The sequence below is a fragment of the Elephantulus edwardii genome, unplaced genomic scaffold (genome assembly GCF_000299155.1).
Source record: "Elephantulus edwardii isolate Elephantulus edwardi_28Jun2011 unplaced genomic scaffold, EleEdw1.0 scaffold00054, whole genome shotgun sequence".
In the NCBI taxonomy this organism is placed as follows: Eukaryota; Metazoa; Chordata; class Mammalia; order Macroscelidea; family Macroscelididae; genus Elephantulus; species Elephantulus edwardii.
Window position 1 is genome coordinate 11,073,766 of NW_006399804.1, and position 17,782 is coordinate 11,091,547.

The following is a 17,782-nucleotide window of genomic DNA, read 5'->3' on the forward strand; positions in this document are numbered from 1 at the left end:
CCATTCTCCTGTCATCCCTAGTCATTGTCCAGCTCTCCAATGTATAGCAAATAATTGCAGAGACTGTGGCCTAGATCAGGTGCTCCTTAGTCTCCAGACTGACATCATTGCTCTTCAGTACTTTGGAGAGCTCTCTGACAGCAGGCTTTCCCAGTGCAATTTGTCTTTTAATATCCTGGTGTGGTGTATTTTTTATCATGTAAGTGCAAATATTAGATACTTTTTCATAAATATATATGTGTCACTTAAGATCATCACAGAGATGAAAATAAAATCCTGTACTTTTTCTTTCCAGTGACTTAAACCTTTGAGATGCTTCCATTAATTGGGAAAAAAATTATCTTTGATAACTTTCCTGATCCCTCTGATACCTGGGAAATCATTGAAACAATTGGAAAAGGAACTTATGGGAAAGTTTTTAAAGTTCTGAATAAGAAAAATGGCCAAAAAGCAGCAGTCAAGATTCTGGACCCAATTCATGTAAGTTTTATGCATTTCTTCCTCTATTTTTTCTTACCTGTTGTTAATCTGTTAAAAATTCTGTAATACTCTATTTTGCTTTATTCCTTATAATGTCATTCTAAAGCAAATTATAGTGAAAAACAAACTATATCAGAGAGGAAGAAGAGAAGAAAATCCTACTTGCCAGATTTTCTTGTTTTATGTAGTTAAAATATTTAAGAGGACCCAATAAGTGCTTGATAAATAAGTAAATAAATGCATTAAAATATAAACCAATGCAACTCTTTCAACAATTTATTCAATATAATTTTAGCTCTCATAAAATTAAAGGAATACAGATTCATGAGTCTAGAAGTAGCCCCAAAATATCATTTAGATCCAGTTTCCTTTCTTGCTTCATGTATTTACATTTCAGACAAAACTTCCATTAAGCCAAACTAGAAAAAAAAAATTTAAAACTAAACTTCTTTCAGAGAAGAAAAATTGATTTTCATGTTTGTGTAAATGTTTTGAAAATAGAAATGATATTGATTTATTATCAAAGCAAGGATCTTTGTGAAGAATTAACTTTCATGTTACCTCCCTGGTCTTTGCTAAGTGGGATCTCATTGGTGTTTCCCATTTATTTTTGTGTTCAGTTATGACAAAGGAACTTAACAAACTTTTCCTTTTCCTTTAAGATCATGAGGAGACTGTTGATGTTCTGTTTTCTGGGAGTAAAAGCAGGCATTTTTTTATTTTTGCAAAGGGAGTTCTTGAGGCTTAATGTAAAGTAAGTGGCACAGTGAAAGCAAAGGTGTGCAGTTTGAATCCAACAGCTGCTCTGTAGGAGAAAGACGGGTTATCTCCTCCTATGTGATTCCGCCTTTGACAAGCTCCTGGAGGGTCAGCCGTGGGTCAGTTCCCATTCAATAGTGCATAACAACAAAAATAACAGCTTTTGTAACATCTTCAGACTGTGAGATATGTGATTATTTAATCCCAAAACTGTTACTGAGAATAAGTTCTTCAGATATTTGATTCTAGAATATGTCTGGGAAGTACATCCTGGTGGAAAGAATATTTGGAGGCAGGGACATTGAAAGCCAAAGTCCTTGTCACAGCTTTGCCATGAACAAACTGAAGGACACTGAGAAAGGTCTCTGATACCCTGTTTATTCACAAATGGCTCTTCTGGGGTTGGTTTTTTACATATAATTTATGTTTCTTAAAACCACCTGTACATTTTCCCATATATTTGAGAGGACTTATTTTGCTGTTTAAGTTAGGTGTGATGAAGGAAAGAAAAATGAGTAACGTTAAGATTAGCCTTAGCTGATATTAAAGGCCATTATACTTTAAATAGGAGAAGAGAGACACAAATTAAGGTTTGTTAAAGTAACTGTACCTTAGTACAGTTAATTCTAGTATTTACTCTTACGTGTTAGAGTTCACAGAAGCAAGAGAAGAGACTCTAGTCTGATCTTGTTGCTTACTCCCATTTTAAGAATGTTTCTGTTTTCACAATTGACCCTACTAAGAGTAATAGCAGATTATTTGTAGGAAGTCTCAGGTCAACATAGACCCAAAATCTTAACCAGTTGTATAAATCCGTAATTTCTAATATTGACAGTTCCATTGACAGCTCAGTTCCCCAGTTCCTCTATGGTCCTTGGGTTCAGATATGCAGGCGAGTTTTGGAGAAAGTGGTGAGCAATGGGCCAGGATCCTGTAGACTGTCATTTGTGGTGCAGCTGGATGGTAACTGTGGGTGATGCAGTCTGGGATGCCTTGTCCCAAGTGAGCTTTCAACAAGAGAAAGCACCTAACTTTAAGGTCCCATGAGCTTATATAAGCTTCTAGTAGGGTGGAAACAGTAACTAGGGCAATGGGGATAGGTGTATTATAGTCAGTGAGACTGGCTCAGGACAGGGCAGGCTTCAGAGATATTGTATATAGGGTCACTATGTACAATATGCAGCCAACTTGATGGCACATAACAACAATGAAAGTGGGGCTTGCATCCCATCCTAATCCTCTCATCTTCATATAGTAATTACTTCAACACAAAATAAACAGTTAATGATTGGTAAGGAAAGACATCTAAATGATAAATCTGAGATGTCCAGACTCTCCTGTTCCTCTATTTCTTGATCAAATGTCAAATGAAAACCATTGCCAGGAAGTTGGAACCAACTCATATCTGACCTTTCAGTGAGTTTTCAGGAGGCTGTAAATCTCACCGGAGACTCCTCATCTTTTTCCCTTGGAATCATTGGTGGATGGAACAGCCAGGGAGGTGCCAGAGTTGGGTTAGCAGTACCGCTCTCTGTGGAGTACACTGCCAGAGTTCCCTTGATAGAGAAAAGCATGTGGTTTTATAGAGAAGAGCACATGCTTTGTGAATACATGGAACCTTTATTCTTTTATCATTTACTTTTGCAATGAATATTATAAATCTTAAAAATCAAAGACAATCTTGATCTCCTACTGTAACATTAAATTTGTTCTTCTACTGCCTTTGTTCTTCTCCTGGTATATATGTGTTTTCCAAGAATTATTTATTAAATGCTGATTCATCATGTCAAAAGTCAAGTAAAAATGATTTCTAACCTAGAGATTCTCGTTTTAATAAAACAAATTTGAATGCAGCTAAGTATGTCATAAAGAGAACTTCACTCATTAAAAGAGCTTATTATTTTGCATTTTGAACAAGTTATTTTTTCTGCAGGAGAGTAGGGAGATGAGAGGAATGTAAGTAAGTGGGTTTTAGCCTCTAATCTTTGTATTTCGCTAACCAACTCTGTGACTCTTCACTTTTCTGAGCTTGGCTTTCTTCCTTTAAAATTGAAGTGCTAATCTAAAATTCTTTCTGGCTTTGTGATTATGTATTAAAACAGCAATATGCTAAGTGTTGCTTTGAAGGTATATTAATAAGATATTTTTCTTATTGTTCAGTGAGCTATTTCATGCATATATGATTTTCCTGAGACATGGCTAAGTGGCAGCATTGACTTTTTAAAGACAAGATCATAACGTGTTCTACTTCTGATGAATGGCCTTTTAGCTAGCTAACAGTTCTATTATTATACATCATTTAACTTTTTAAAAATGCATGATTAACTAGTTCCTGATAACATCCAAATGTTCAGTATTTCAAAGAAACAAAATAAAACAGCTTCTTTATTCTAAGAGTTTCTGTTTCACGTCAGTGACTTGATTATTTTAACTTATTTAAAACTACACAATTGCAGTTCTCTATAGTAGTTCTCCTCCAAGCCATATGTATCGCTCCTTAGTTGAATGCAGCAATAACATTTATGCTAACCATTTATTTATCCCTTTTCACTGCAGTGGAATTAACATAATTTGGTATGCGCTTGATTACCAAAAATAGATGCATCTCTCTTTTTAAACAATATGAAATTTTAATGCGTAATAATGAGCACAGTAAAAAATATTATGACTTTGCTTGACAAAATTAAATTCTATGCTTGGTAGTGTGTGCTAAGTGGTTTCGTCACTTATATTTTTATCACATTACTCTTTTTTATGACTTTTAAATTTAGGATATTGATGAAGAGATTGAAGCTGAGTACAATATCTTAAAAACACTTTCCGACCACCCTAATGTGGTCAGATTCTACGGCATGTATTTTCAAAAGGATAAAGGAAGTGGAGATAAACTGTGGTTGGTTCTTGAGGTAAGTGTTTTGTAATTATTTGCATGGGTGGAAATGTGCAAAATATTCTTACTTATGTAAAGTTATTTCTGAAGCAAAATTCTATCTGTAGGAGCTTATAGTTAGTTGCTATCAAGTTGATTCCAACTCTGGATGAACTTGGACCTCCAACGTTTTGGTAAGCAGCCAAGCATAGGAATTGTTTACGTCACCCAGAGACTCTGCTAGAATTTATAGACACAATAAATTTTCTAGTATACTTCTGACGGGGCATATCCTCAGTAGGATATTGTGCCCAATTCTGGCCTTGTCATCCTAAAATAAACATCAGGAAATTCGAGAAAAGCCATAAAGACAATAAAAGATTCAAAACAGAACAAAAAACCCCTGAGATTTGTATTCTTTCTGAAGAAGATGCTAAAAAAAGGACCCCATTATAATGTTTATTTATTCATCCATAATTTGTTAAAATAATGTGATGAAGGCTTGGTGCCAGGTGCTGGAATGAATATAGGAGAAAATTGATGTGAGGCTTTTTGTCAAAAGTGGCAGGCAGCACTTTTCTCTCTCTTTTTTGGTCGTCTTTGAATATTAATGACTTAAAAAGCAGAACAGGATATTTACAGATATGAGAGAAAAACTTCACTGAAATTAGTGTTGACTATTGAATGAGCTTCAGTAGGAAGTCAGAAAGTCTGATGATTTTTTTTTTCAAAGCAGGAGGGTAGATTTTCTTGCATTTGGACAATTTTCCTAAACAAGCAGTATCAGAAGGTAACTAAAGCAACTCCAAGTCTTATAATAATGCATTGTTTTTAACTTTCATTGAATGTTATTATTCAAATGAGGTGATCATTTGTTCTAGTCTTTCAGTATTATTAAAATTCTTTTTATTAAGTTCAGAGCTAGTAAGCACATTCATAAGGAACTCTGGCGGCTTAGTGGTAAGGAGCTGTGCTGTTAACCCACAAGTACATTGGACAGAACCACCAGCTGCTCTCCCAGGGGAGATGGACAGTGGACTCCTGTGTGATTTACTGTCTCTGAAAACCCACTGGAGAGGCAACTGTGAGTCAGTTTTGACTTGACAGCATATAACAACAACAACAGGAAATAACTTCATTACAGCAAATAGAAATAACTTCATTACAGCAAATAGTAGCATATATTTACTGTGGTTTTCATTATTTCATTATTTTCATATATTTACTGTGGCTTTTTATTTTTTGAGTGTTTCATTTGTTTTTCTGCAGTAGTGTAACATTAATTTGCTGAAATTGGACTTAAATTGTGTTCACACTTCATATTCGGATTTTTCCTCCATCAAGACCTTTATATTACATTTGAAACTTAATTGTAGATTGAAGCGTCTACAGTTAAATTGGTTCTTGTCCAGTGTCAAGTCAGCTACACTCATAGTGACCCCTGAACAAGAGGCCTGACCTTGCCCTGTCCTGCACCGTCCTCCTCATCTCCATCCTGCTCAAGCTCGAGAACAATTCAATTTACAATTTACAATACAATTTACAATTTAGTTTTAGATTTTCTGTCTTAAATCACGTATTAAAAAATTAAACTGCCTTTTATTTACACTTGTTTATCTAACCTGTAGCATATAAATTACATACTTAACTCACTTTGCCACAAGTTAATGGAGAATTAAGAGCTTATTTCATGTTTATACTTAAACATTTGAGATTCAGTACTGTTCAAACGCTTGATGTAGTCTTGAGTAAAATTTTGCATCTTTATGTCTTTCAAAACATTTTCAAGAATTCATTTTTCTGTGTAAGACCACTGCCAGATTAGCATTTAAATGAGAATTCAGGTATTCTTCTTCTAGATCTAAATGGGCACAGAATCAAGTTATTCATCTTTGCCAAGAGGTGTTAAAAGTGAATGAGCTCAGTCATTTTCCCTTCTGTCTACAAAATCCTTATCCTTCTTATATTAGCATTTCTCAGTATTATCACTTGGTGACTTTGGAGTTACATGTTATATATACTTATATGTTCTTTTGAAAGAACACAAAGATTGATTAAAATAGTTTTGGAACATGCGGTACAAGTGAAGCAGTGTCCTGCTATAATGAATCAGTACAGACTTAATGGCTCCTTTGTAGTCTATCCTTATATTTTATGATCTGAAAGATGTATTAGAAATATCAGTACCTGTCTTGAGAAAAAAGGAATAGATGACAGTGTAATTATAGAGCATTTGGAAATTTTGCTCTATCTGAACTTAAACGTGGGTGGGGGGAAGCATAAAGAAAGTGACAAATTGGTAAACTATGTAATTGGTTGGCATATGTAAATTAATCTAATTGCACATACACATCAGAGGCTAGATGTACAATTACTTGATTCATCAACATAGATGTTGCAGGTGCTGCTTTACAGGCACTTTGCAGCAAATTGGTTTGTGGCATCAATACTTTGTTCTGCAAAATGACTGCTAATTATACCTCTTATCATAATAATGGCCAAGTAAATTATGTTCTCCAGGTATAACCAAAGAGTGATCAAAAAGGGGCCCCTGGAGTTACCCAGAGAGTTATGCTAACCTTGGTAGGTGTCTCATGTAAATCCACATAAAGAAGGTAGGCTGTCATTTTCAGTGCATTGGGGCATTACATACATTTTTGTTGTTAGGTGTTTGAGAGTCAAGTATGACTCATAGCGATGCTATGAACAATAAATCTGAACCCTGTCCTATCCTGTACCATTCACATTATTTCAGACTCGAGCCCACTTCAGCTGTGTGTCAATCCATCTGATGAAGGTTCTTTCTCTCTTTAACCAACCTCTCTACTTTCCAAGCAGGGTGTTCCTTCCCAAGGAATAGCCTCCAAAGAATATTATATACATTACATGTTGTAAGTTTTTATGTGGTAAAATCTATGACATAACACCATTTTCTATACTTACCTTTTTTAAAAACAACAAGGTATGTGTTGTAGATGAGTGTTTGAGTGATGGCATACTGTTAATCATCACCCTAGGTCTGTGGGCAAGGATAGTTAGTACCAACCTACAGAAATCCCTACACTGTGACTCATTACCACAAATATTTTGTTTATATTTCAATCCAGAATTGACATCCTGAAAGTCAATGTTTTTTCATAGCTTGCTGGGAATTTTTTTTATTCTGGTATTTGTTGTTGTTGTTCTTATTATGTTCTTATTATTGAGTCACCTGAGACTTCTAGAGAACCTGTGTATGGTAGCTCTGAACCTATCTCTGTCCTGAGCCAGTCTATTGTCTCCAACATACCTAACCCCCCCCATTACTCCACTTACTGTGTCAATACATCTTATCAGTGTTCCTCTCATGCAGAGTCCCTCCACCTTTCCAAGCATGATGTCCCTCTCCATAGACTGGTTGGTACTTGCTAGTCATATGCCAAAAGTATGTGAGATGGAGCTTCAAAATCCTTGCCTCCAAGGGGGAGCCTAGTTTCACCCTCCCGAAAATAAACATGTTTGTTCTCTTAATAATCCATGGTATGTCTAACACTGTTCCTCTAGTACCACAACTCAAAGACCTCAATATTTCTTCTGTTAACTCCAGTCATTGTCCAGTTTTCTAATGCATAACAACTAATTGCAAAGACCATGGCCTGAATCAGGCACAACTTCCTCTCTAGACTGACATCGTAGCTTTTTAAATTATTTCATTCACTTGTTGACAAATATTTCCTCTTCTAATGCTCTGATGATGTAGTATGTAGACTTCGGTTGCTAATCCAAAGGTAGTATTACTGGCAGTTTGAATCTGTCAATAGCTCCAAGAAGAAAGATGGGCAGGATTCTCTGATTTAATTTACAGCTTCCTGAAAACCAGCTGGAGTGTCAGCAATGAATGAGTGAGTGATACTTTCCTTAAAGAAGTCATTGTGCCATAATTCATAGTACATTAGGGTATTAACAGAAAGACTGGTAGGTTGAATCCACCAATTACTGCCCAGGAGAAAGATTTACAGCCTTAGAAACACAATTGAGGGCTGCTATGAATTGAAACTCCCTGATGACTGTGAGTTTGTTTATATCTTTTTTTAAGGGGCTCTGGTGGTATGGTGTGTGACTGATGAGATGCTAACCACCTGACATTGAACAGAAGAAAAATGAGGCTCTTCTCATAGAGATTTACAGGCTTGGAAACCCTATAGTCTGTCCTGTGGCCTAGTGGTAATAAGCTGTGCTGCAATCCCAAAGGCACAGTTCAAATTCACCAATTGCTCCACAGGAGAAATATGGACAATCCCCAGTGAAATTTACTACCTCTGAAAACCTACCGGAGGATCAGCTACGGATTAGTTCCAACTGGATGGCACACAACACCACCACAACAAAGTTGCTATATTATTGTTGTTGTTATGTACCATTAAGTTAGAACAACTCATAGCTGACCCTCCAGCAAGTTTTTGGAAACAGTTAATTGAATAGGAGGTAATTGCACATCTTTGTCCCCAAAGAGCAGCTGATGGACTTGAACCACATACATTTGGGTTGCCAGCGCAACTCCTTACTACTAGACTACAGTGCTCCCTGCCCACCCTTAGAGTGAAAAATGATAAAGCTTTGTCTTTCATACTCTGAGCATGCTGTTAGGAGATGCTATCCCTTGAAAAGGGGGATCATGCTTGGGAAAAGTGGAGGGTCAGTAAAAGCAAGTAAGACCCTCAATGAGATGGATTGATACATGGCTGCAGGAATTGGATTAAGAATATTTAGAGATTATAAAGATGGCATAGGATAGGACAGGGTTCAGATCTATTACTCATTGGAGTTGCTATGCATTATACTCAATGACTCCTAACAACAACATAGTTGCTATGAGTTGTAATTGACTTGATGGCAGGGGGTTGCCTTTTGTGTTTTTTCTTTTTATTCTACAAATGTTTGAATGTGTATGATATACACAACCTTGTTTAGGAATTCATTATCTGTGTACTTATTGTCAGACTCTATATGTTTTAGACTAGAATCATTAACTCTCTGAAATCCTAGTAACATTCTTATGGTGAAAGTATCTGAGAGAAGGAATAGAAAGTTTCATGTTGTAGAAACAGATGTGTATTTTACAGAATGTCCATGGTCATTTATTATCATGTAATACTATAAGTTTTTTTAATGGTGTAAGGCATAGAGAATGATTTTTTCCAAACATATACCTCACTTTGAAATTTCACACTAACAGCTCCATTCTGCCTATTGCAGCCACATCTCAACTGACCAGTTTAGTAAAATTCAAGTACCTCTTTTTTCCTTGTGCTTTCTTTAGGGGCTGAGGCGGGGCAAAGCTGAGAGGGTGAGAGCTGCATGAAAATTATTGCCCCTGGGTCAATTCTTACACATAGTGACCCTTTTAAACAGGATAGAACTGCCTCAGAAGGTTTCCAGAGTTGTAATCACCATGGAAAGAGATTACACCATCTTCCTGGCACTGAGCAAGCAGCTGGTCAGTTCAAACTGTCAACCTTTGGTTTTACAGCTGAGTGCTTACCCACTGAACCACCCGGGGTCCTTGAGGACTTCATTAGCCTTCTATAATATGACACTGAAAAGCAACATCAAAATTAAATTAGCCTGGAACCAAACGTTTTCTACTGATGAACACAAAGGGGAAAACTCATTTTCCTGTTGCTGGCTGGCTGAGCAGTCATAGTTTCTATTCTATTAGATTTTGGTCTTTCAAGGGTTATTTGCCTTTTGCCTTCAGTCATTTTGGAAGCACAGTTCCAAGTCAGGACACTTTCCTGTTGAAAGACCCTCTCCCTCCTAATCCTGTTTGCATTATAGTTGTTCCTTTCATGGTGCTGGTACAGGCTATGCTCTATTCTTCCTCTGAATTGGCCCTGATCTGCCTATTCCTAATAGTTACAGTGGTATTTCTCATTGCTTTCCAATTATAGCAATTTTTCCTCTTTGAAATCACGTCTCAATCGGAAGATCAAAGATTTGAAATTACAGGTTTCATTTGGAAGCCAAAAATTCACTAATAGTCATAAAGCCCCTTAAAAGCACATGTTGGGAAAAAAATGCAAATGATGGGTCATCAAAGTGGTTTTCCCAAATATAAAGACTAGTTTTAGACAGTGTGAATTATTGGCTATTCTGCTTTTGTTTTATATCCAAAGCAATTTCACATTTATATTGTGATTTTGAAAAAGAATTTTAGAAATATACACAGCGAAGGGAGCTCTGTTGGTAAGAATCATACTGCAATCCCAAAGGCACATAGTTCAAATCCACCAGTTGTTCTGTGGGAAAAGTCTGGGTAATCTCTTCCTGTGTGATTAACTGCCTCTGAAAACCCTCTGGAGAGTCAGCTTTGGGTCAGTTCTGACTTGGTGGTACACAACAACAACAACAACAACAACAACAACAACATACACAGCAAAACATGTACCAATTAAGTAGTTTCTACATGTACCATTTGATGACATTAACGGCATTCTTCAAGTTATTCAGCCATTTTTACCTTCCTGATTATTCTGTGTTTATCCTTATATCTAATAAGTAAAGTCAGGTTTGTCATAAAGCAAGCACTCATGAGAAAAATAAGATGGCATTGGCATGAACAAATCATTTCTATTCTGCTATTAGCTTTTTGGTTTTTATTGATTTGCATACAGTAATTTGTTTATATTGTGTTTCATTCATATACATTGTGTTTTGAACAATCATTATGTTGTTTCATAGAATCATTCATATATATTTTATACAATTAATTGCTTTTGATTCTGCCTATTATTACTCAATCTTTTTGAGTCCTCATTAAGTCTTTCCTATTCTTTTACCCCACTGTTGAATCTTTCCTATTCCTTCATCCAGTAATTTGTGTTCTCTTAGTGATTTTCACTCCCCTCATTTTTTCTAATCCTTTCTCTTTTCACCTTCTGTTTACACATCTTATAGTTATCCTTCTGTTTTTACAATTATAGTCTTATGCAGTATTTGACCTTAGGAGAGTAAGTTAGTTCACTTAGCCTAATTCTCTCTAGACTCTCCTATGTCATATGGTATTTGACTTTTACTGTCACTATTCTGGATACAATATATGATGAAGAGAACTTGAAACCACTGCAGGGTGTGTGTGTGGTTGTGTGTGGTTGTGTGTGATTGTGTGTGTGATTGTGTGTGTGTGTGTAAGTTAGGCAAGACAGGCTGTCTGGCATAGGAGTTGGGTTTCCGAGCTGCTATGCTAGCACATCCCTGTCTTCCTTTCTCCCTTTGGCAGGGCACATTTTCAGTGGGATAGTGGGCTGGCAAGATGACTTCTTTCATACTTTAAAGATTAGAACAACTAGGTCTCATATAAAATGTTTATACTTGCAGCACAATAACAAGTGCCCAGCATTGTTTTATTTTTACTTTGTTTTGGTTTCTTTTTAAAGGGAAGGATGGAAAAACACTTGGAAAATATTCCTTTATAATGCTGTAGCTGAAAATATATGAATGTTGTTGTTATTATGTAACTTTGAGTCAGAACAAACTCATAGCTGGTTTACAAAGGCTGTAAATTATAGGGGAGAAAATTGCCCAGTTTTCTTCTTTGGAGCAGCTAGTAGATTGGACCCATGTGCCTTTATTGTAAGGAACCATTTTACAAATATAACTTGGATGACAGTTGCCTGGCCCCGTGACTGGAAGAGATCCACATTTGTTCCCATTTCCAGGAAAGATGATCCAACCGAATGTGGAAATTATTCAACAATATTTTTAATATCACGTGCAAGCAAAGATCATGTAAAAATGGCTGCAATGGTACATTTACAGAGAACTGCCAGAAGTTCAAGCTAGGTTCAGAGAGACCATGGCACTAGGGATACCATTGCTGATGTCAGTTGGGTTCTAGCTGAAAGCAAAGAATATCAGAAGAATATCTATTTATGCTTTATTGACTATGAAAAGGGATTTGACTGTGTAGATCATGACACATAATGGCTAACTAGAAGAAGAATCAATGCCTTTGAGTTGTGGTGCTGGAGAAGAGTATTGAACATACCATGGACTGCTAAGAGAACAATAGGCTTGTCTGGGAGAGGCTGAAACCAGTCTGCTCTTTAGAGGCAAGGATTGTGACGCTCAATCTCACTTACTTTGAGCATGTTGGCCAGGATGAACTAATCCTTGGAGCTGGACATCATACTTAGAAAGGTACAGGGACAGTGCAAGAGAGGAAGACTCTTGATAGAGATGGATTGACTCAGTGACTGAGGTAATAGGAGTAGGTGTGTTAGAGACAATGAAATTAGCTCAAGATAGAACAGGGTTCAGAGCTGTTGTACATATGGTCACTGTGAGTTGCAAGCAACTCGATAGCACATAACAACAACAACATGCTTGCATACAACCTATACCTATACCAAGAAACTCTGGTCTGAATAGAGGAAGAAAACACTGTATGGCTTAAAATCAGTAGAGATGTGTGCCAAGGTTGTATCTTTCCCCATACCTATTCAACTTGTATGCTGAACAAATGATTTGAGAAATTGAAGTTTATGAAGGAGAATGTGGCATCAGGATGAGATAAAAACTCATTAACAAGCTGCACTATGCAGTTGTAACAACCTTGCTTGTTCAAAGTGCAGACGTCTTGAAACACTTGCTGCAGGAGACCACAGACAGACTACAACCTTCAATATGAATAGCATTTCAACATTAGTAAGATCACTGGACCAACAGTCAACATTATGATAGATGGAGTAAAGATTAAAGCTGCCAGTATCTTCATTTTGCTTGGATCAACAATCAGCATTTTTTAGCAGCATTCAGGAAATCAAGGGACATACTGAATTTAGCAAATCTACTCTCAGGGACCTCTCCAAAATGCTGAAGAGCAATAATGTCAGTTTGAAGACAAAGGTGTGCCTGATTCAGGCCATGGTCTGGCCAGTGACTAAGGATGGCAGAAGAATAATTGATGCATTTGAGCTGTGGTGTTAGAAAATAGTACTGAACCCTGTGGACTGCCAAAAGAACAAATAGATGGAAAAAAGTTACTGGAGCAGATGAAAAAGTGCAACCAGAGTGCTTCTTGGAGGTAAAGATGGCAAAGCTTCCTCTTTCATACTTTGGATATGTAGCTAGATGAGGCTGTTCCATTGCAAGGACAGCATTCTTGGGAAGATAGAGCATCAGTGAAGGAGAGGAAGACTGCCAATGAGATAGATTGACATGGTAAATTTATTTGTCTAGTAAATAGACATATTTTGGGCATGTTACTAAGAGAGATTACTATGCCAATCATTACAATTTCCCAAAATTTGAAAAACTTGACTGTATAAATTTTAATAGTGTGGGACTGTTTTTGAGGTATCCCCAGTAGAGACAAAAAAGGATGAAATACTAAGATTTTCATTAGAATTCAGACTCTGGTACATTATTATGTTTACTGAAATTGTCAGACTTCTCATACTTTAAAGAAATATCTCAATACTTTGTGAGAAGATGACCTTCTGTCAATTTGTGTGTGTAAGTATGTGGTTCATACATAAATGTATAGAACTTAAGTTTACCGGTTTATTGATTTATGATCCAGTAAATGATGATTTATTACTTTGGACCAACTATTTTGGTCAGTCTTAGGGATTCATAAAAATTAAAAGCAAATTCTGTAATCATGGACTTTACAGTACAGTGATAGAGCAAAATAACTTAAAATTAAATGAACAAATTTATTTGATAATTGTCATTTTTTTAACTAGAGGAATGAGTAGTTAACATAGGCCTAGCTTATGAGGCAGTATTTAATCTACCACCTGAAAATTCGGTTAATCAGTATCTTTATTCCTTGAAATTATCCCAAAGTTGCTTAATTTCAAGACTCACTCTCATTTGAAATATACCGAAGCAAAAACTCCTAGAAGACATCTGGGAAAATGTGTTTTTTAAAATAAGTACCAAGGTGATTTTTATCAAAGGAAAGTTTGAAAAACACTGTCAAATGTTCTCAAATATTAATGTGCAAAAAATCATCTGGGAGTTAGGGTTCTGGCCACATAGTTAATAGAGTCTACACTGAAAAACACATTAAATTTAGCATCAGGCTAGACATGAAGAAGGATAAAAAAAAAAAGAAAAGAAAAGAAAACTGTGAACCTGAAAACAGGAAAATAGGAGCTATCCAGATTAAAGCATAAAGAGAAAAAAAGACTATTGATCTCAGCAGTAAAGGAAGAGTATAATTATGAAATATTATTGTTAAAATAATAACTGAAAGTTTTCAATAATTGAGAAACACCATTTAGATGTACATATAAAAGGTTAAAAAAGAAACTTCTAAAAACCCAAACAAACAGCATAACAGCAAACCATCAAACCAAAAAAAAAAAAAAATCTCACGTAGGATAAACATTGAAAATCATACCAGGTATATTGTAATTTTAAAAAGCTGAAAACTATAAAGAATAAAAAAATATGAATGCAGCAGGGGGAAAGGACACATGACAGAGAAAAGGCAAAGATAAAAAGTGGTCGGTCACTGACTCTTTTTTTCATCAAATGCAATGTAAAGATGTCTTTAAAATTTTTATAGAAAAATACTGCTGTAAGAAAAATACCATAAAATCTATAATACTACCCCTAGTGAAAATAATATTGAGAAATGAAGGAAAAATAGATGCTGTTGTTGTTGTTATGTGCCGTCGAGTCGCCTGCGACTCATAGCGACCCTATGTACAACAGCCCTAATATATTTAAAAAAAAAATAAGGCTACCAGACACCTCTACCATGAAAAATGCTAAAGGAAAACGTTAAGGCTGAATGAGTGGAAACAGAGAATTAGAAAAACAAATGAGTACCATGAGTAGGAAATAGAAAATTTTTGATACTGTATACATTTTCCCTATTTTTTACAAACTTTATGCTTGCAGTTATAATTACAAGTACGTATTATGGGATTACCATGTCTGTAGACTAAAATATATAAAAAGTAATAGCAAAGAGGAAAGGAAAAGGGAAGCATGCGGTTTTAAGGATTTTATATTCAAGGAAGAAAGATGGGCAGTCTCCCTCTGTGCCATGTGCACCTTCTGAAAACGCACTGGAGAGTCACCTATGAGTTGGTTGCGATTCAACTGCACATAACACATAACATAACTTGCTACATCTTTCTTGGAGATTGAGAAATCCCATCAACTCATTTTGACAACTCATTGACCTGTATGTAATTATCTTTAAAAGGGAACTTAAGGTCATTTGTCATTTTCTAGTCATCTTTACTTAATTAAAGAATATATGCATTTCTTGTTGGATATATTAACTCTTAAAATTTATTTAAGAACAGATTTATACTGCCACTCTCGATTTTACTCCATTGTTGTTGAGTACCGTCAAGTGGGAACCAACCTGTAGCTGACCTGTAGTTTTCAGAGGCTGTTCATTTCTCAGGAGCAGATTGCCCATCCTTCTCCCACAGAGCAGCTGGTGGATTTCAATCATTTGGGTTGGCAGCACAACTCCTGGCTAATAGACCACCAGAGCTCACTTATGCTGGTTGAGCAAAAGTTAATGCTATCCTGAAACCATTTATGAAAGTTCATTAATTCTCAGTAAGGTATTGAAGAGTTTTTGATGTGGTCTTACTCTGAAGTTCTTTAGGAAGATTTTTCAGCCACATTTTTCATGTTTATTGACATTTAATGGGTTAAAATAAGAAAGGGCAACTGAATGCAACAAATGACAAAACTATTCTTGAAGTTTTATTAACATGTTGCCTCAAATGACAGCAAATGTGTTTCTAAGCATGGTCGTCAATTTAAAAATGTGCAACAATGTGTTAAGAAGACCCTTTTCTATTCTACAGATTCACCACTTGTTTTGTGCAAGCAGCAGCCAGAAAAATAGTCTTGCTGTTTCCTACAGCTGATGACTTAGGGAATGAATGGGCAGGATCCAAGATTAAATGATTGTTTAGGTCTTCAAAGACAGTGAAACAGAGATAAAAAAAAAAAAACCAAAAAAAAAACAAACCCCAAAACACACATTTGAAAGAAAAAAAGGAAACTTAAGGAAATATTTTATTGCTAAGATTCTTTATTGTGATTTGCTTTGTCATTAACCTCTTGCTAATTCTCTGGTGCTGCAATGATTAACAAGCTCAGTTGCCAACTGAAGAGCTGATGGTTTATCTGGAAATCTCTCAGAAGAAAAGCTTAGTGATCTATTTCCAAGGATCAGCCACAATGTTCCATGGAACCCAGTTCTGCTCTGACATACACAAGGTCACCATGGGTCAGAATCTACTAACAGTTTCAATAACAACAGCAACCTTTTAATTATGAAACTAATTGGGAGAATTTTCCCCCCTTAATGTCATGTAATAAATAAGATGAATGGATGAAGTTTTTATTGTTTCAAGTCATATAAAATGGAGAATTTTGTGGCTTTGAAGGTAAAGAGATTATTATATTTCTAACTTTCTAATTTAGGGAGCTGTAGGTTCTAGAGACTTTTAAGTCTTAGATTCTTTATAAAATGAATGTACAAAAGAGAAAAGGATTTCTTCTTCCTCTTTATTCCACATCTCACAACTCTTTTCAGATAGACGGTTATATCAGTTGCTAAAAATACCACATAGAAGAGTCTCAGTATTTTGTGTGTCAGTGGTGCTGGGGGCAAGAGAGAAAAGAGGGTCTTTCTCTGATTTTAGTGTTTTCTCCCCTTTTGCCCCTTGAGGCAGTGGGTTGATTCTTAAAAAATGGAGTCAGTTCTTGGAAACAAGACATTATGCTGGGAAAAAATAGAGGGTCAGGAACAGAGAGGAAGACTACTAATAGGATTTATTGACTACAACAGTAGGCTTTGTCATGGTAATTAAGACAAGTTTTTGATAATCACTTATTCATAGGGTCACTAAGAGTCATAACAGAATTGATGACACCTAACTTAACCATTTGCTACTAAGGTCTTTTGACTTTCAAAGGAAGCTTCTTTCAGCTCCTGTAGGAGTTATTACAGCCTTAGCATTCATGAGCTGTGTTTTCTGTATCGAAATGGGAAGATCCTGTGAGTGTGACAGGCAGAAACGTTTCTTCCCTGACAACAGTGCTTTCCACTGTACAATAGCATGCATGGATCACAGAATCACTCACACCTCACATTTGATTAACAAGAAATTCAGACTCCTTTAAATTACACTGTAGTTATTTCAAAAACCTAAATTTTGGGGTTTTAAAAAATTATTTAAAAAAAAATCCCTTCAAGGAGATAGGGTTCTTTCATGTTCCTCCAAGATGTGGCCATATCCTGCCCACTCCACACCCAGCCCCAAATCTTACATTAAAATTGACTATGATGTTAATTCAAGAACAAGCATCTGGAATGTTACAGGAGAAAGAAAAGAGCACTAAAGAATGTGCAAGACATTTCACACCATATAAAAAAAAAATCAATGCAAGGTGGATCAGAGATCTAGAAGTAAAGCCCCAAATTGTGAAGATCATAAGACAAAAAATGGACTGACAAATACAGCCAGAAATGCACAACCAAGGGAGGATAACATTGATGAATGGGATCTTCTAAAAATTAAGTTCCTGTGTGTATCAAAAACCTTTTCTGATAGTTGTTGTTGCTGTTGTTATGTGCCCTCGAGTCGTTTCCGACTCATAGTGACCCCTATGCACAACAGCCCTAAACCCTGCTCTATCCTG

The 17,782-nt window shown here is 36.0% G+C and overlaps 1 protein-coding gene across 1 annotated transcript in view; it reads left to right on the forward strand.

Moving 5' to 3' along the window:
• Positions 1–305: 305 nt before the first annotated feature.
• The window catches only part of MYO3A (myosin IIIA), a 318,705-nt gene continuing 301,228 nt past the window's right edge, over positions 306–17,782 (forward strand). Inside the window, exons 1-2 of the mRNA XM_006887107.1 lie at positions 306–480; positions 4,011–4,145. Of these exons, the coding sequence (XP_006887169.1) occupies positions 313–480; positions 4,011–4,145 (303 nt within the window). The 5' untranslated portion in view covers positions 306–312. The remainder of the gene's footprint in view (positions 481–4,010; positions 4,146–17,782) is intronic.